This window comes from Coptis chinensis, chromosome 5 (assembly GCF_015680905.1).
Source record: "Coptis chinensis isolate HL-2020 chromosome 5, ASM1568090v1, whole genome shotgun sequence".
NCBI lineage: Eukaryota > Viridiplantae > Streptophyta > Magnoliopsida > Ranunculales > Ranunculaceae > Coptis > Coptis chinensis.
Genome location: NC_141460.1, coordinates 65,901,383 through 65,921,400, shown reverse-complemented (window position 1 = coordinate 65,921,400; position 20,018 = coordinate 65,901,383). Strand labels below are relative to the sequence as shown.

Sequence of the window (20,018 nt, the reverse complement as noted above, 5' to 3'; positions counted from 1 at the left end):
TATCGCTTATATTATTGAAGCCTCACTTGTTTTATTGGCTTGTGAATTAGATGATGGGGCAAGTTAATCGAGAGAGGCTAGCGAATACCTTGGCGAAGCTGCAGCAGAGGAAAGAGGACACAAATGATAAATATGTAGCCGCCTCTGAAAGGGAAACACCGACTAGAAAGCCTTATGATAGAATTCAACCAATCCTAAAGAGGATGTCAAAGAAAAACCAATTCCTAAAGAGGATGTCAAAGAAGCTAATTCCTAAAAGAGGATGTCAAAGAAGTTGTAAAAGGAACAAAAAACCAATTCTTTCTATGGATGCAATATCCTCAACTTTTTTAGGAACTTAGTACCATTTAATGACTAAATGTTTTTGTTGATTTTATAGCGTTTTATTCACAAATGCTATTATACAAAGGATAGAATGTTGATTCATAAGCGTTTGCATAAATGCTATTGAATTGATTTCATAAGCGTTTTTGAGTGCTATCTATTGACTTTTTCTAGTAGTGTACTAGAGAAATATATCGACCTTGCCTTTAGTTAATCTACAACTACAAAAAAACTTCGAGACCTTTCTTAAATATAGCTATCAATTGTTCAAAAGTTCAATTCTAAAATATAGCTATCAATTGTTCAAAACTACTAAAGTTGCATTACAGCAAAACAAAAATTCAATTTTAATCTAAAAATATACAAGCTAGAGAACATGAAAAGGCTACCCCGAAAGAAGTTTACACTTCAACCTATTTTCCTTGTTGCAAGTGCTTAAGTTGAGGACCTGAACCAAGTTTTCAAACACACTCTATTACATTACCGTCACTCTATTACATTAAGATGCAAAGATCGATGAATCAAGATAATTAGCCAAAATAAAAAAAGACAAAAACTACCATGTTTTAAGAGTATAAACACTTGTATGCACACCTGCAAACTCATATATAATCGCAGAGTCCAAGGTCTGGCATCATTATTTCTTGAATACACTTCATCTTTCTTAAGGACTTTTGAAGTTTTGAGTAGAGATGGGGTAATGTTAGGGTACCCGTAATGTTATCTTTACAAATTCAACAAGTTTCTTTTACAAAACTTAGCTAGAGTTGAATCTCGTACATCTTGAGACAGAGACCATGCATTTATTATTTTTCAGAGGAAATCTAGGGAAACCATTTGTGACTTTAAAGATAGGAATAAATATATGATAGCATACTAATGGGTACATCAGACTGATGTCCCCAAATGAAAACAACTGATCCATTTGACCAATTTCTAACCATATATACATGCTTCACCACATGACCAGAGTTGGAAGGTTAGCCATCAAGAGAAAATTTATGTAATGTATATTGTTTATGGCCTGTATCACTTGATTTGGTCAACTTTTTATCTTCACATATTTTCGGTGGAGAGTTAATTAAGTTCTATCTATAATATGATGAGCATCAATGCTCTTCCAAGAAATGCAAAATATGAGATTACACTCTTTTAATGTTCTTCCTAATCTTTTATACCAATGGAGGTAATGGTATACACAATCCATCTAACTTCATGAAAAATAATTTATTCTTTAGACTCTTGTCCCATATGCAGGAAGGAAGTTTTTGTTTTAGATTGTTTGTACTTTTATTATATCTTTTCATGCTAAACCACCTATCATTTTTGTGTACTTAATGAATCTAGGATCAAGATTTTTTGAGGGAGAAAACCGAAGTTAAATGAAATGGTCATGATCATCTCATCATGCTGAATTTCAGCAGAATCCCATTCTAATGCTTAAGTCACTTTCCTGATGAAAGAGTGTATAAATTGCTTAACCAAAAAAATCAATTTCACAAGTTGTATCTTTACACAAGTATTGAGGATTCAAATAAAAATAAAAAGAGATGTGTCTTGACTCTTGAGGTTTCATAAGCTAGATACCCTAGTAAAGTTCCCGATTTCTAGCTCGCTCATCTACTCAATGCACCCCGGACTCTGACAGCCTAACTGCATGAAACTTCCGGCAATCATACATACATTGCATTCTCCCCATCACGCCCTTCACATGGACTTAAATTTTTTTGAAAACCTCGGTATTTCTTGTTCTTTTCGTGTTTTTAGTATTTGAATCACAAGATTAACTAATGAGTAGGTGAAGAAAAAAAAACGTTGGAACTCTACTAAGACGGAGATGGAAAGGTGGGCCATAAGCCCGACTTCCCATCTTAGAGTATCATTTACCGAATCTGCTGCTCCCCCGCCGGCCAGAGATATACGCATTTGAAGCAAATACACCTCCAATCGAATCGGGAGGAGAGACCGATCCTATTGATTCACATCTTTTGTGCCAAAAGGTTGTGAATGAGATCTTGAACGCAGGGCCTCCTACGTCTAAATCTGTTTTTTAGCGGAGAAGAGACTCAAGGAAATCTATTCTAAGCAGTGAAACCCCTACTCAATGCACTCCTGGACTCCTGACAGCTAACTGAACATGAAACTTCGGCAGTCATACATACATTGCATTCTCCCCATCACGCCCTTCACATGTACTTAAATTTTTTTGAAAACCTCGATATTTCTTGTTCTTTTCGTGTATTTAGTATTTGAATCATAGTATTAACTAATGAGTAGGTGAAGAAAAAAAATACGTTGGAACTCTACTAAGACGGAGATGGAAAGGTGGGCCATAAGCCTGACTTCCCATTTTAGAGTATCATTTACCAGAATCTGCTGCTCCTGCCCGGACGAGATATACGCATTTGAAGCAAATACACCTCCAATCGAATCGGGAGGAGAGACCGATCCTATTGATTCGCATCTTTTGTGCCAAAAGGTTGTGAATGAGATCTTGAACGCAAGGCCTCCTACGTCTAAATCTGTTTTTTAGCGGAGAAGAGACTCAAGGAAATCTATTCTAAGCAGTGAAACCCCCATCGATGTCGTTATCCCACCCGACTACACAAAACTTCCCTATCTCAAGTGCATCTCCGTGCGGTGCAGCAGCCAACAAAAGAATAAAATCGCAGAGTCCAAGGTCTGAAGGATTCATTTCATCGGTAAGGAGAGGGTGGTCGTAGATCAGGCTCAACCAACAAGAAAGAGAGGATCTCCTAAGCAAGGGCCTTTTTCTCAGGCCAAGCATAAGCTCGTGGTCTTCTTGCGCCTTTGACGTTAAAAATAGCAACGAACAAGACGCGAAGCATCTTTGGTGGTATAGAAAGTGAAACATTCTTTCTTTTAGCTTAAATAGCGGGAAGAGTGAAAGTCAAGTTTAGAGAAAAGTAGTGAAAGCTCTTTTTCCTAAAAAAGTGGAGTAAAGGCTTATGCTTTGAAACTAAAAGATTTTAGCATGGAGGCCTACCTGCGGCATGCATGGGTGGCGAGGATCGTGGCCTTTCTCATTTGGGTGAGGGCACCCTTCCTGAAAGCATTTCCTAAATGCGAGACAGATGACTAGTAGAATTGCATTCATTCATAGGTATCCTATCTCTCTGTTATAAAGAAAAATTATGATACATGAAGTATCTAAAGGAAAGAGATGAATATGCCTCTCCGGTTCCTAAGGCGTAACCACGCGATCTTTAGGTCATCCGGTGGCGTGATTGGTTTTGGTTTTTTATATATGTCCAAAGCGGTATAAACTAGACAAGAAAAAGTTACTAACTGTTGGCTTTCAAATCACTAAACTTCATCAACTTTGCACAAACTAGATAGGTTTACATCGTTACTTACATGCATTATATAAAATCCTAATACAGTTGGAACAATCTACAAAACCAAAAATTTGATAATGAGCATCACAACGTTAGCCAAATTCTAGTCTCATTCTTTCACTTGAAAACAAGATCTCATCAACATAGTAAAAATTATATAATCTAAAATTTTGTTTAAGAGTTAAAGTAACTACATTACAGATTCAACACTTACATAACAATCACATATGAACACAATCTGACAATTTAATCAATGAATCATAAAATTAAACAAGAAAAAACATAGAGAGAGATTGAAAGGTATACCATCATAAGAAGAGAAACAAGAGAGTTCCTAACAGTGTCAAGAAGAAGAGTTTCCATGGTAGAATAAACCATCTTGTTGAAAACAACAACAACAATGGTAGTACAAGTAGTAATGAAGAAGCCGCTCTCACCCTCCATTGCAAAGAAAAGGTTTCTACTTTCTAGTATACAGAAAAAGAAAATGAAGGGGCAAAATTGGAAAGAACTGTGTTTGATAATTTCAAACGCATGTACATATCAAACATAATTGACAATCAAAGGGTCGATGCTAGTTGGGCAAAAAAATAAAAGTTTTCATTGGCATTATGTTAAAATATAAAGCAAAGCAATATATCTTACCCACTGTAGAGAACCCCAATTCGAGCAGTTCTACCTGGCTCCACAAATCACTGCAAAGAATACCAAAAATCCCACTTTAAAGCTAAAACAATCAATCAAGACGAGAAAAAAAAAAAAAAAAAACGATTTCAACTAGGGCAGGGAACAAAAAAACGATTTCAACTAGGGCAGGGAACAAAAAAACGAAGCTTTTGATTTTGTTGTAGCTTCAATGGCTTTTCAATTCTTTTTGTATAATTAGGTGATGAGCTTTTAAGACCGGGTGAGCCTTCGGATTATAAACAGAAAACTGCTACAATAAAATAATCAAAAAATAAAAACAAATATTTATTGAGAAATTGAAAAAAGCTGGGTCTACTAATAATGTCGCATAAGAGCCTGCGGCCAAGTTTCGTTTGGTGGAAACAGTTGGGTCTACTAAAAATATGACGATAAAGAGCCTTCAAGCTAGGTTTCACTTTTGAATGCATCAATGACCGAAGTCGAATCTAGCAAACTAGCGGGATGAATGGTTGCTCCTTTTAGTCGGGCTAAAATTGCATTTTAAATTCAAATCCTACAATATACCCTTCCTAATTATTCCAACAATACTCCCATGAATCCATGAACTTGGAGGTGGGGGCGTAAGAGATCACCACGCCAAAAGGTTCATTGCCTATGCAAACTTTCGGATATTAACAATACCATATCACGATTGGACATTGCACATAACAGTTAAGGCACATTACTTACCTTTAGAAGTCCAAAGCTACACAAGCTTACCCAAAGCCAGTAAATTTGACCAAAACTTTCATAGACTTTTAACATCATCAAAAAATTGACCAAATTTGAAAGGCTTCGTGTTCAGTTAATTTTTCCTACACGTTTCCACTTAAAAAGGCATATCACTGACCTTCATCTTTACTCAAAAGCATGAGAAGAACACGGATTTAAAATTTAATGGACATTCACAACCAGAAGACGATGAATATACGAAAAACGTTTCAAAAACGAAAACAAAAAAATAATTTAGGAAACTCTACACCGCAAATTGCAATCAAACTACATTGTTGGCCATAAAACCAATGATATGAAACAGGGAAAGGATTCAAAAGAAAACATAATGGAACACATCAAATATCTATTTCAACAAGAATCGTTTTTCCCCATAAAAGTCTCTTGATTCAGTCTCCAAAAGTTTCCGCATATATTATCTCGGAAGAACGAAAGTATTGTTTTGATCATTATTAGAGACTTCACATAATAATCCAAAATGGTAAAATTTATTAACAAAAAATATATATAAATTTGTAAACAAAAGCCTCGAAAAAGACAAGTTTATTATAATCATAAACATAAATTTCAGTCGGTAATTCCAACTTACAAAAATACTCTCATCGCAGACTTCATACAAATTCATAAAACCAAATCTTACCAATTAATCTTTCAAAAGCGATGGAGGAGAGATAAGCTTTGAAGATGTGGAGAGAAAGAGAACGAGTTTTGGAGAAGGAGGAAAGAAGTTTCGTGATGGAGAGAGACGGCAATCTAGGGTTTTAATATGTGTTTTTGTTTGATGGTATTTCTAATTCATTATGACTTGCAAATGGGAACATGAAAATTGTAAGCTTGAAAAATATTTGCAGCCAAAAAGAATACATCCGCCCAAACCAAAGCCCATTGGCAACACCAAAAAAACGTCCGCAACAAGTCATATACATAGTCTATATTCGAATTACCGGTGGCGGCAAGGGGGTTGCAATAGATATTTAATCTATAGCAGCACCACACTCGTTGCCAACAATAAACATTTTCAATTTAATTATTTTTCTTATTTATCGTAAATTTAAGCAAACACTTTTGCAACGCTCAAGGCGTCGCTCTAGGTATTTCCCAAAATGAAAATTCTATTAAGACAGATGACCTTTAGCAACGCCACACGGTGTTGTAAAAGATGACTTGTTGCAGCAAATTTTAGGCGTGGCAAAAGAGTGCGTTGCAACAGACCCCTTTTGTTGTAGTGGTTCGTACATTGCATAACTTCAAAACCCCATTTCTAAAACATACACTTCATAACTTCACAACCTTAAAATTTGTTAATAAATAGCAAAATGAAACCCAATCTTCAAGTTCAATTATGATAGACAGGAACAATTAATTGAAATAACAAATAAAAATTCAATATTTCAGTTCATCTGACATGAAATATTTACTGAATCACAACAAAATTGATAGAAACTCAAACTTTACACACCCAATTAATCAAAAACTTAAACAAAGTCCTAATACTCTTAAGTACCCAAACAATCTGCACGAAACAGTAAACAAAAAAAAACAAATCTGCAAAACAAAACAAGCCACTTACCACTTCAATTAGCACAAATCAAGCAAGCCCAACTCTTAAAATCTGAAATAAAATAAGTAAAGATTAAAATTTGAACTTTTAAAATGAAATGAAGATGAAATGAATTGAAATGAATATGAAAACGTACATAAAAGTGAGTAGAATATAATGGAAGGTAGATCTGATGGTGTATGTGAATGATAGTTAATCTAAATTAGATATTGTGTATGAAAGCTTCGTTTACGAGCTCGTTGAAGGAATGAAGCGAGATTGGGAGAGATAAGATTGCGAGATGTGGAGAGAAAAAGGACGTGTACTGGAGATGGAGGAAAGAAATTTTGGTTTAGATAGAGGAGGGAGAATGGAATATAGGTTTTTTTTTTGTTCTTTCTAATTTTATTTTCTAATTTTTGAGGATTGGAAGCAGGAACATGAAAACTCTAGCGGACAAAAAATATTTTCAGCCAAAAACTATATGTCCATCCAAACCAAAGCCAATTAGCAACACTAGGAAGGTCGCAACAAGGGACTACACCAGCGGCGCCAAGCGGGTTGCAATAGGAATTTAATTTATAGCAGCACCACACTCGTTGCCAACCATGGACTAAAATATCGACGATATATCCGATATATATCGGTATTTTGGTACATCGATATCGATATTTTCGATATATATCTACCGAATATAGTACTCTTTTTTTTCCGATATATATCAGAATTTCCGATATAAAAGTTTATATCGCCGATATAATCGATATATCCGATATTTACGATATATATCGTTTGACTTTTTGACCATTTTTTAATATAAATCCGATATTTCCGATATTTTTGATATTATATTTCCGATATATCTGATATTTCCGATATTTTAAATAGTTTGGACTGATCACCAAAAAAATGGATATATCCGATATATATCGGTTTTTGGGTACACCGATATATTCATCGATATCGATATTTTGAACCTTGAGTTTAAGTAGGTTGGTTTGAAAAAACGGCAAATAAAAGTCAACAAATTGGAACAACTACTTCAATTGGTTTAAGTCAATTTTTTGCAAACTTAAACTGTTAACTTCCTTCACAAAAAAAAAAGAAGTGGATGAAAGGAGGAGACATAAAAAAACTAGTCTCAAATGGACTATACAAAGAAGCACTATCACTCTACACTCAATTCCACAAAACCAACACCATCCCAACAAATTTCATATATCCATCACTATTCAAAGCATGTGGAAAGCTTAAAACATTACCACAAGCTCTTTCACTACATGCATTAGTCTTAAAAACAGGACTTGACAAACAAGTTTACACAGCAACTGCATTAACTGACATGTACATGAAACTTCGTTTTTTAAAAGATGCTTATAAAGTGTTTGACGAAATGCCTGAACGAAATATAGTTTCCGTTAATACTACTATATCAGGGTTATCTCAAAATGGGTGTGTTAGAGAAGCGTTTATGACGTTTAAGACTGTTTGTTTAGGTGGGTTTAGACCGAACTCTGTTACGGTAGCTAGTGCGTTGTCGGGGTGTGAGGTTATAGATCATGGTATGCAAATGCATGGGTTTGGAGTTAAGTTGGGTGTTGAAATGGATGTTTATGTTGCTACTGCTTTGTTAACTATGTATTCTAAGTGTGGGGAGTCTGCATATGGTTTGAGAATGTTTAAGGTGATTCCTGATAAGAATGTGGTTAGTTATAATGCTTTGATGGCATTGCTATTGCAGAGTGGTATGCCTCGTCGGGTTTTGGAACTTTTTAAGGTAATGAGGGAATCATTGGATGATAGGTATAGTTCTGTGACTTGGGTTTCTGTTCTTTCAGCATGTTCAGTACTTGTTGATATTCGATTCGGTAAGCAGATTCACTGTCTTTTTATGAAATATGAGGCGGACTGTGATGCTATGGTAGGAACGGGGTTTGTAGACGTGTATTGTAAGTGTGGATGTTGGGAATCAGCTTATGAGATGTTTAAGGAAATGGAAGGCATTAGGAGCTTATTTACGTGGAATTCTTTGATATCTGGAATGTTGTTAAATGATCAGTGTGAGATTGCTGTTCAGCTTTTTGAACAGATAGAATCAGAGGGGTTGGTCCCTGATTCAGCTTCATGGAATTCAATGATTAGTGGTTTTTCACAATTAGGGAAGGGGGTTGAAGCTTTTAGTTTTTTTAATAAAATGCAATTTGCAGGTGTAATTCCTAGTTTAAAATCAGTCACAAGCCTCTTACCGATTTGTTCTGCTTTGTCTGCTTTTTGCACTGGAAAAGAGATACATGGGTACACAATAAGGTCTGCTATTGATGCTGATGAATTCATCACAACTTCACTCGTTGATATGTACATGAAATGTGGTTATTCTTCTTTGGCTCGCTGTGTCTTTGATCAGTTTGACAAGAAATCTGATGATCCTGCACTTTGGAATGCAATGATTTTAGGATATGGAAGAACTGGAGAAAACGAAAATGCGCTCAAAATTTTTGAACTCATGAAAAATGATGGAGGTCAACCCAATTCAGCTACTTTCACAGGTATCTTTTCTGCATGTAGTCATGCTGGTAACACCGAGAAAGGGTTGGAAATTTTCAGAATGATGACTAGAGACTATTGTTTGATCCCAACTCCCGAACATTTTGGTTGCATTGTGGATCTTTTGGCTCGAGCTGGGCGGCTTGACGAAGCCTGGGATGTGATCCGAGAAATCCCTGGTCCTTTGACTTCCTTATATTCCTCCTTGCTTGGTGCTTGTGTGTGTCATCTGGATGCTGAATTGGGAGAAGAGATTGCTGAAAGGCTTTTGAAGTCAGAGCCAAGAGATCCAACTCCATTAATAAGTCTGTCCAACATATATGCTAGGCAAGGAAGATGGACTGATGTAGAAAGGATAAGAGAGATGATGACAACTAGGGGGCTAAAGAAGCTTCCTGGTTATAGTTTGATAGGCGAAACAGGAAGCGTTTCTAGTGCATAAAATTAAAAAAGAAGAAGAAGAGAAGTTGGTTGGAAACTATGTTACATGGACACACCATATTTCAAAAATAATTTGTGTCGGATACGTATCCATGTGTCTGTGTCGGACACACATAGACACATATGGTACGTGATATACCTCAATTTTTGAAATTTTGCCTTGTCAGACACCGTATCCGTGTCGGATACGGACACATGTATCCGTGTCAATGTAACTTAGGTTGGAAACTATGCATTTCATAGTGTTCTCAAGCTTGGACGTTACAAGAGGGGCATGTTTTCTTGATTCTTGTCCCCATTATAAAGGCTGCCTGCAAGAGAGAAGAAGGAAGAAGTAAAAGACAGGTCATAGTTTACACAGAACTATACTACCAAACAGGCAGAGGTCTCAGCCTCTCAGGTATGTTGTTGTAGTCCTAGCATCCTCCTAACCTAATAATTTACTCTTTGCTTCGCAAGGACTGGTATTAGAAGTAGTATACTAATGCATAACTTTTCAGGTGTTGCCTGCATGGTTCAAGTTGATACTGGAGCCTGGAAGTCTGTCAATTTAACCTCTGATCTCGCCTTGCATGAGATGTGGCCTGTATATTGATAGCATTTGAAGTGCGTGTGCTGGGTCCATGAGAATTTTTGGCTTAGGTACATCAGGTATTTCTGTTCTCAGATTACCTATTGTTGGAAAATGACGGTTTAAGAAAGAAGAGTCACTGAGTCAAAGACTTCTTATATTTTCAATAATCTTCCAGGCCACGTACACCATTGCAATGTGGGAGGTACCTACTTTTTTGTGCGCTTGGAAGCTTCCAGACCAGCTCATTAGTTGATCCTATTATCATCATCTGAGTATGAAAGTTCTCTTCAATCAGCATTTTTTTCATTAAACATTTATGCTGGGCAGTGAAGGTGAAGTGATGTTTAAAGGGTAAGAGAGACGATGACAGATAGGAAACCTAACTGACCAAGCTTTCTGGTTAGGCAACACAGAAAGCGCTTCTTGTGCACAATACATTGAGCATTTCTGGTAGAATGATTCTTTGGTTTAAAAGAGAAGTATCGAGTTCTCTTTGAAGTTATTCACAACCATTTCTGGTTGAGGGATTCTTCGTTCCAAAGACAAAATATAGTTTTGTAGCATTCCTGAAGTAACCATCTACAGCTAAAGGACTCGGATGAAATGAGAAATCACTTTACAGAGTAACGATATCAGAAACCTCATCTTCTTTTCTGTCCACCACACATACATTGTGAACTTGACTTGTATATATGCATTTTATAGCATTCTCAAGGAGTTCCTCAAGCTTGAGCATTTTAAGAGGGACAGACTTCAAGATTCTTGTCCGTATTAAGAAAGCTGCCTGCAAGAAGTAAAAGAGAGAGAGAGAGTAAAAGACAAGTTGTAGTGTGCATAGAACTAACGATACTCGCCGAGGAGGCTGATGGTATCAGGTAGGGTTTTGTAGACTTCAGTTTCTTTGTTCAAACTTCTAATTTCAATTTATTCAGTAAGTATGCTTCAAAAGGACAGGTCTACTTATACATAAACAATTTCAGGTGTGGCCTATACTGCTTGGTTCAAGCTGACACTGGAACCTCAAAGCTCCTTGGATTTAACCTTCGATCTTAGTCTTACATGAGGTGTGCACCTGCACACAATACTTGGAGCATTCTGAAGTTGATAACAATGAGCATCTCTTCATTCAGGTAACCAGTACTCAACTGCAATGAAGTGCATTGGTAGACCAGGACCATCATACAATAAGTTACACAACATTTAGTATTTCTGTTGTCAGAATATCCGAAGTTGGAAATGATCAAGGTTCCAGTCGGCATGCACCCTTGCAGCTGGAGTCATGCTAGTTTGATTCCACTCTGCGATTGAAAGCTTCCTGACCAGCTCATTAGTCGATGCTGGTGCCCTCGTCACTGAGATTCCTAATAGTTCATTTGATCACTTCAAACTGTATTTTATTTGTTAGACAGAGAAGTGAATAAGTGGTTTAATCTGCATTATTTGCAAGTGAATTGTATTTTATTTGGCGGACAGAGAAGTGTATATTTGCGAACCATTATATGCATCATTTTCTAATTCTCAATAGAAGAAGTATCATGATCAACTTTTCAGTAAATTATACCTAATCCTTGTACTATATGACCTCAGAAGATGCCGTCGTATTCTATTCAAAAGCATCAGTGGAGACTTATCCATGCTGATGTACTCCAACATCCAGCCATAGCCATATGCTAGGTAAAGTTTTACCACATACGTTTTTGAAGTTAGATACATTTCCCAAGTTAAATACCTTTCCAAGCTAAAAGTTTTGGTGATCATTGTCAAATTAAACATATTATATTCGAGGAAGTTGACGTTAATGCTCACAAACTGGGGATACTACACCAAAGAGTCAATTGAAAATAATCGGATAGATTCGAGGGAGTATATTAGCATCTATATTCTGAACTAAACAATATTGTGATTAAAAATTAGAAATGTGTATACTGGAAAAGGTAAGGTAAACGGCGTTTAACAAGTCTGTATGTTCAAAGTAATTAAGGTCTATGTTATTTTTCTTCCACAGTTCCAATATAATCTTTTTGAAGAATTGTGTACGAACTTTTACTACCTTAAAGAGTTAATAAAAAGGATGGGTGACAGGCATAACGATGATCAGATATCAAGGAAGGGCACAGACTGTTTATTGCGCGTTTGAATATTCAATATTCTAAAGGAATCACGGATGATACGAGAAATGAAAAGTCTAGGACAAACAACGTCGTTATTTATCTAAAGTTTGACAAAATAATTAACATTAAACTTGGTATTATCATAAAACTAAAGCTTTGACAAAGTTATCAGCACTTACGGCCTCTCCAATGGGAGTGTAAACCGTATAGAGTGTAAACTTTACACTCCAAAATGTCAAAAAACTTTTTCCAATAGGAGTGGTATACGGTAGGTAATATAGACTATTAGTTGATAGAGGAGGTGGGGAATTCCCCATCTCGCTATTAGTTGATAAATAGCTCAGGTGACACTTTAACCAACGCCTGCGTCCCTTTCTAGTTCTAAAGCCATAATTTGAAATCTTTTAACTCGGACATCACTTTAAATGACGTTTTTTTTAAAAAAAAAAGAGACATCACTTTAGTATGTGATTGGAGTTGTAAAATCCTAATGGCACCTAGGTAGACCCTATGTGGAGGTGTAATTTTATACCCCCATTGGACTGGAGATGCCGTTATGGGTAGAAAGAGAAGAATTTTGATGAAAGAGTAAGCGAGGTTTATGGTTTCTTTCATCCCTTAAGTCAATATATTACATTGATATGTCACAAAAACTAAAATTTCTATAACTTATGCTTACTGTCATCTTCCTTGTGCACAATTTTCTTCAGTCTTCCACAAGAATGTCAGCTGCCAAGTGGATCAGTAAGAATGAATATTCATATTGTTTGAAACCATTAGTTGATATGGTCCCTATTGTCCACAGGAGAGGCAGATGCACTCTTGGTGGAAGCAAATGGTAGTGAAGGTGGAAGATTAAACATCGAGGTCCCTTGTTGGGTATTTGAAGATGAGCGGTTCAAGTATGTCGACGCACAGCCATTCCCATTTGTAGCTGCTGAGTAGTTAGAAATAGATTGCAAGTGCTCACTCCACTTCAAAGTCTGACTAAGAGTCTCTACCGCACCTTGGTTTATATTAGTTCCAACACCAGCACCCGCACCAGCACTTACAATTGATGTGATTGCAGCAGCCAACGCCGATCGAAAAGTTGGGTCTGATGTTACCGCCTTGGTTGCTGCTGTAATGGTATCTGTTAAAGATTGTTGAGAACCTGGGTTGTTATTTTTTTGCATGTAAGGCTGGTAGGAACTTTCTTGTGGCCTCCCAAGATTTAATGATCCCATTTGGTTGTTGTTGTAGGACTGAGTCCCATAACTAAGGTATCCATTACCCCAAGATGTTGGTAGACTGTTGGACTCAGATGAAGCAAAGTTAAAAGTTGTTGAAGAATATCTTGGCATAGTTGGAAAGTTTGAAGATAATCTGTTATATTGGGACGTTGATAAAGAAGATGTTGACGAGGGCGCTGTTAAGTCGAGAGTGATTGTAGGACAGGATGGTGAAGTCGAGATTGAGGTGTTTGGTAGATAGAACTGTCTTGATCTTGAATTATCTGAGAGAGTGAAGTTCAGTCCATGTAGATCAGCTGAGGTAGTCGCTGAGTTCATGGAGGATGGAAAACCTGGTCTAGAACTTGTTGAGCCAGATGTTAACATATAAGCGGCGGCAGAGGTGGTGGAAGCCATAGCTGTAGCTGCAACTGGAAGTGGGTGGTTGTGGGTTCCTTCATAGGTGGTGATTAAGATGGACATATCATCAACACATCTTTGAACCTGAATTCGATATCACCAAGCAACATAACCAACCATTTTAGCATTTCCACAGGCTATATTTCTGTATACTCCGAGGCTTAAGATTATCCTACATATGAAAAAAGATGTAAATGTACCTGTTTTCTTACTGGACATGCAGGTGCTACAGTGCATCGATAGTATGCTCGAGGGCATGGATTCCCTTTTGCAATCTTTTGCCCATATTTTCGCCATTGGCATCCATCGTTCATCTGTATTTTTTAAAATGCAAAGAATAAATATTTCTTGCATTGACAATGCTTGGAAAATATGACTAGAATTCGTAGTGATATAAGCTTCCCTTGTTCTTGGTCTTGGTATTTCTTATGTCGATATGGTGCATTTAGTCTTTGTGTGAAAAATATTTACAGAAACAACATTACAATTAATAAAGCAAATCGAAAAAGAAGATTGAGTACTAACCGTTGGAGTATCACATCTTGCTCTTACAGACACTCTAGCTTTCTTCACTGGGGGCTGCTCTGAAACTGCATCATCACCACTCCTCATTGTCTTGAGGATTTTACTAGGTGGCCATTGTTCTCCTAAATCTTCTTCTTTTGTCTCGCCAAAGCTATCTTCGGGGCTTTGATTTGTTGCAGGTTCAATAGGACCTCGATTTGGCCCTTCGAATTTGCAGTCTAATCCAAGAGCCAATCCTTCCTTGAGTGCCTCATCCACTTTAGACTTACTGGGATTACTAATTGTCTTCTCATCTCTTTTGTGTTCACTTGGATTTCTTCCTAGACTAAGTGAAATAAGTTCTTGTTCTTCATCTTCATTCATTGGAGTTGGAGCTGTAGTCTTGTTAGCTTGCTCATTTTGCACTATATCAAAGAAATGCATTTGGAGAGACTGGTAGTCCTGTACTATTCGAGCTAAAACTGTTTTTAATCTTTCATTTTCTTCTCTGACTTCACCCATCTCAACTTTGGCGGTTTCCAGCTCTTCATCCTTTACCAAACAATGTATAAGCAAGTTGATTATTAAAATTTAATAATTGAGCTTAATCCACCGAAGAAACGAAAGCGCGGAGAAACAAGTGAACAACGTAACTAAGAAATTAAGATGTTTCTTAGTTCTTACCTCATTCTTTTGTGTGGACGATACTTTCAAGTCTATGTCCATGGATGACCTTCTGCTGGCAGGTACACCAGATACCTAACATATGCATGCACTCAGTTAAGAACTGTAGCATCAATGCATGGAGACGGAGTCATAAAACTACATGCATCCACAGGCCGGTATTGGAATTTCTTGTTCAATACCTCATAACTAGTGTGTCTGCTGTCACACCTTTTTTTGCACAGACATGTATGTGCTTTAATTTTAAAATCTTGAAATGAAAAGGAGAAAATGTTTTCAACTTTATTCCTATAAATAATACATGTCTTACATGCAAATATAGAACAGAGAATTGTTTAAACTTTAAACTACAATTAATAAATTTAAAGAAATTGTTATTAAGCAATGAATTTGGAGTTATATACCTGTTTCGTAATGCTTAAATCCTTCTGGTTAGGTGAAGGAGGCTTAGAACCGTTGTCTTCATGAATTTGTCTTCCATTTCCAACCTGATCATACACCAATATCCATGTTAACATGTTATCGATAAAAGTTACACCAAGCAATACAGTAACAGGTTGTATTATGATATTATCACATACTTGCATATAAGATTTAGGATCAATATGAACCCAGAATTTTATTTAAGCCTAAATCCGCTTTGTTTAGTTACTACATCATTTTCATGTACATAATTCTCAAACAATTATCGGAACAACTGTCTCCGCGCCCGTTTGTACCCAGAAAACTAAACGAAACTTAACAAAGATTCACAGCTCAAAGGTACGTACTTGACCAAGGAGACGACTCAAAGTCTCAAACAACTAAGAGTTTTAATCCATTAAGCTACCGAATATTCAGTAAAATCAAAGGTATATGTATGACAGTAACTCAAATTAAAAATCAAAGCAAATGGATGAATACTTCACTTGGAAAAGAACATGTCTTGGATATCCAAGTCCAACTATGCCCAAATAAAGAGCAATTTAAATAAATGGAAGGACTCGATCAGGTGTGTAAGTATGTTGTATATTAGTTCTGTACTTCTGTGCGAAATTCACAAAGCGAAAAGTAATGAACTAGAACACGTAATGGAACTACGAATTCTTTGCCGATAGAATCAGATTATAATCGAAAATACGCATAGTGTGGTACATATATACTAACTGATTTCCAATCATACATCCTAAAAGGTTTAGATATCTGTAGTAATACTCATCATGCATGCGTTAAAAACCAACAACATAATAACAAGGAAGGATGATAGAGCTCACCTTTCCAGTATCTCCAACCTCTTTATCACCATTAGATTCAATAACCCTCTTTTCGTCTTTGATTACAACTTCCACACCATATCTTTTTGAACCAGCAGTCTCCATGACTTGGAAAATCTTTCTTGTTCTTCCAACTTATCTCTTCCACAAATCTATTCAACTTGTTCTTATAAAGAGAGCCTATGATAGAAAAAGCCTACTGTTTTAGACTAGTTTATTCAAGTTCAAACTACACCCATCACACAAACGCACACACGAAGCCTTTAAAATAAGAAGAAATGTCAACGGCGCCTCAAATGCGCTTAAAGAAACCTACAACAATTTGTTTTATTTTTACTTTGAAAAGGGAAAATTTCAACTTCAACGTTTAAGACATACAAGCCTTTTTGTCCTTGCAAGACAGTGAAGACACAGATTCAACTCAAAGCTTTAGATATTCATGTCGATCCTATACTCCAAACGTCACGTAATATTAACCAATTGCATCTACATTTTTTCAACACATTCCACACTTGAATTCCACACTAGAGAATAGATCAGTCCACAGTTAATAGTATTGTACGTATGCTATGTATACATCCGAGATTGCATTACATCAAACTGCTTGCAGCGCAATCTAACAGAAAATAGAGGCTACTTGGATACGCTTACATTGAACTAGTGACTACAGGAACCATAATATAAAACAGATGTATTGGCTGGAATCAGTGAGGGAGGGAAAGAGAGGTCTTCAAGCCGCACTAGCCGGCCCACACCTAATGTTAGTAGTTGTATGTTAGTAAGCTCCGTTGAAGTTTCGTACAGAGTTTAAACGTCACATGGCCATTACTTACGGGTCAACTCATGCCGACGTTGTTATATTCCGATCACCGTTATTTCTTTTTCACATTAACATATACAGTCTGTAATCATCCAGTGGTAATCATCTAGTAGTGGTCGTATTATTTATGGTTAATTAGATTCAGGTCAAACCGTGTGTTTTCCAAGAGCGATACGGTTGTCCATCCGGCTCGCATTGCTATTGAATTGACCTTAATTAAACTTGTTTGGCGTATGATAATGAGTTTATGAGCTCATGTATCGAACTCTATACTAATATTTTTTTCAACCTTCAAGAATCAAAGTTTTATATAGGCACCCATATATATATATTAAGGCCGTTAAACTTTCTATGTCTACAACATTAAAGAAACTGTCGCATCAAAATAGTATGTCATTGATAAATTAAGTAAAATGTGAGTTTCGCTAGGCAATGCATATGTTTAGATCGAACATGGCACTCCTCATGCTTTTGGCAAATGGATTTCTTCGTCTAAAACTGTTACAATAATTTTACAATACGAAGACACATTGATTAGTTTTTTGGCTTTGTAAAATGTAATTGATAACTTTTGAGACTAACAAAACACATTTGCAGCTTGCGTATTGAAATTTTCTTTTCTTTTCTTTTCTTTTTTGGTTATGCTATTGACTAAATGAGCCCACTTGAGAAATAAAATCAAGGTCAAAAGTCAACCCTCACACAAATCATGAAGAACATGTCTTCTTCTTCTTCTGATCTAATAATATGAAACAGATCATCAGAAATGGCTCATAGTAACATAAAGTTGGAATATTTTTATTTCATTTGATTGGTTGGAGACCATCTGTAAGAATTTAAATCTGCCTTTTTTTTCTTGAAGGGAGACTTATTAAGTTATGATATGACTTACTGAGTTATTGAGTTGTCACCATTGAAAAATGAAAATAGATGATCGTTTGTGTGATTCCTATTTTCTTTGAATACCAAATGTAAGGAAATAAATAGTGGAAATGTGGAACGATAAGAAAATGACCGCATGTTTGGTAGGAGCTGTAATTCTGTAAATACTTGAACATTGCTTTTCTCCGAATTAATTAGAAGGAGGGACTGTATTTATTTATCTATTTTTCTCGTTGATTACCGTCTCTGGAAAAGAAATTCAAGAGAAAATTTACTTAAAAAAATAGCTTTAGATAGTTCTTGATGAAAAATTTATGTAGCCTAAATTTATAATATCTTTGATTTGTACTTATTTCTCCGTCTTAGATTGTTAGAAGAAAAGGCTCTAAATATTATAGAGGATGCAATAGAATTCGATATTCAATAGGTTTGGGCCTCGTTTGGGCCTCTCTATACTCCTAAATGATTCAAAAAATAAAAAAAAAAAAAAAATTAAAGATTGTTTACCAGAAATGTTTAAACTAGTTCTAGTTTATAACTCAACCAAGCATATCACCATGTTTCAAATTGAGTCGGAAGTTGGAAATTGAAACTACAGTATCTCTATTAGTATAGTATACCATAATTAACATGGACCTTTAAATTAGACCAACCTTTTTTCTACCATGAAATGCCCTTAATAAAAAATTAAAATCAATTATTCAATACCTTTAAGAAGGACTACTTCGTCATTTCAAAATTTCATACCATTTATACCCTTAAAATTACATAGTACTTTAAGGACGTATATGTAATTTTAAGTCGGAAATCAATTCCACGCCACTATTGAATTGTTCGCGACTTAGCCTTACATTAACTGCCAAATTATTACCATTTATACCGAATTTAAATGAAAAGAAACCAACCGTCTCTCTCTTCATCTTCTTCTCTTTTTATGCGCCCATTTCTCTCTCTCTCTTAAAAGCTAAAAGCCAAAAAAACAAAAAAAACATATCACAGATGTCTTTCTCTTTTCTCTTTTATGAGTTTTATCTCTCTCAAATCTCCCCTCATTCAGTTATCAAAAAAGAAATCTCCCCTCATTCTCTCTCTTAAACCGGAGATCCCCTCTCTACTCCACTGCTGATTATTTGTAAACGGGAATGGTTAAAGGCTTAAAGCAAGTGGGTGCGAGATATAATAGTAGTTGACTACTTGACTGTGAGTGTTGCACAACATTTGCCATCGAATTATCCAAAGCCCAATAAAATCAGCGGCTGTTTGCGCCCAAGAATGCACCCAACTCACTCACCAGTCAGTCAGCACTCATGTGTGGAATCAATTAACAAAGGTTGTTTTCTACTACAATGAAGCCGATTCCCTCTCCACTGGACACTGCATCATCGAAAGCGGCTTGCTCACCAAATTAAAGTGTACGTACTCTGTTGCATACTGTTTTATGGAATTTATATTAATTCAGACCAAAGCACATACTCTCCTTCCTTATTCATCTGCTTCTTAATTGGTTATATCTCTTTGTTTTGTCTGCATTCTAATCTTCTTCACTTGGACTAGCAAGTGGACTGGTAGCCCATGTTGAGCACAAAATCTTCACTCTCTTTTCTGCATCAGAGTAATAGCTCTTGAAACTTGATCTGTAAGAGTTATGGGTGAAATGATGGCAGAGACTCTCAGAAATGAATTTGAGGTAAACCCATATCTCCTTTGTATGATATCTGCAATACCCTTTGTTTAATTTGATCTCAGTATTATTTTCTGAACTTTCTTCATTTTTCATACTACCTGCATGAGTTTTGATTCATGAATTCTTATATTGTGATTCTCAATTGAATTTTTAGATGATGTTCATTGTTTTTGAAAATTGTTGATGGGTTTTGCACTGAAAATGATATAAGCAGATAGAAAAACCAATTGCCTCTGATCCTAGATTCA

General features: G+C 36.1%; 2 protein-coding genes, 1 long non-coding RNA gene and 1 other non-coding gene across 4 annotated transcripts; 2 read left to right on the top strand and 2 right to left on the bottom strand.

Annotated features, from left to right (window-relative positions):
* Positions 1-5,481: 5,481 nt before the first annotated feature.
* On the bottom strand, positions 5,482-5,562 carry LOC147498404 (small nucleolar RNA Z159/U59). The gene has a single exon (XR_015197266.1). It is a non-coding gene; the product is annotated as a small nucleolar RNA Z159/U59 (small nucleolar RNA).
* A 2,062-nt stretch (positions 5,563-7,624) lies between these two features.
* LOC147498403 (Pentatricopeptide repeat (PPR) superfamily protein) lies at positions 7,625-10,269 on the top strand. Its single transcript, XM_086560390.1, has 2 exons — positions 7,625-10,027; positions 10,128-10,269. Exon 1 carries the CDS (start codon positions 7,754-7,756, stop codon positions 9,626-9,628), a length of 1,875 nt encoding a protein of 624 aa, XP_086416516.1. The 5' UTR covers positions 7,625-7,753; the 3' UTR covers positions 9,629-10,027; positions 10,128-10,269.
* A 107-nt stretch (positions 10,270-10,376) lies between these two features.
* On the top strand, positions 10,377-11,756 carry LOC147498402 (uncharacterized). The gene is made up of 4 exons (XR_015195480.1): positions 10,377-10,824; positions 10,907-11,076; positions 11,182-11,331; positions 11,421-11,756. It is a non-coding gene; the product is annotated as an uncharacterized LOC147498402 (long non-coding RNA).
* A 1,131-nt stretch (positions 11,757-12,887) lies between these two features.
* LOC147498401 (WRKY transcription factor 72A-like) lies at positions 12,888-16,992 on the bottom strand. Its single transcript, XM_086560391.1, has 6 exons — positions 16,385-16,992; positions 15,536-15,619; positions 15,132-15,206; positions 14,469-14,999; positions 14,144-14,257; positions 12,888-14,027 (listed from the first exon to the last, which is right to left on the bottom strand). Exons 1-6 carry the CDS (start codon positions 16,487-16,489, stop codon positions 13,089-13,091), a joined length of 1,848 nt encoding a protein of 615 aa, XP_086416517.1. The 5' UTR covers positions 16,490-16,992; the 3' UTR covers positions 12,888-13,088.
* Between the last annotated feature and the right edge of the window lie 3,026 nt (positions 16,993-20,018).

Coding starts and splice junctions, on each gene's coding strand:
- LOC147498403 (XM_086560390.1), top strand. CDS start 7,754: ATGAAAGGAGGAGACATAAAAAAACTAGTCTCAAATGGACTATACAAA.
- LOC147498401 (XM_086560391.1), bottom strand. CDS start 16,489: ATGGAGACTGCTGGTTCAAAAAGATATGGTGTGGAAGTTGTAATCAAA. Junction 15,000..15,131: donor CGTCCACACAAAAGAATGAG/GTAAGAACTAAG, acceptor TGTTTGGTAAAG/GATGAAGAGCTGGAAACCGC. Junction 14,028..14,143: donor CATGTCCAGTAAGAAAACAG/GTACATTTACAT, acceptor TATCGAATTCAG/GTTCAAAGATGTGTTGATGA.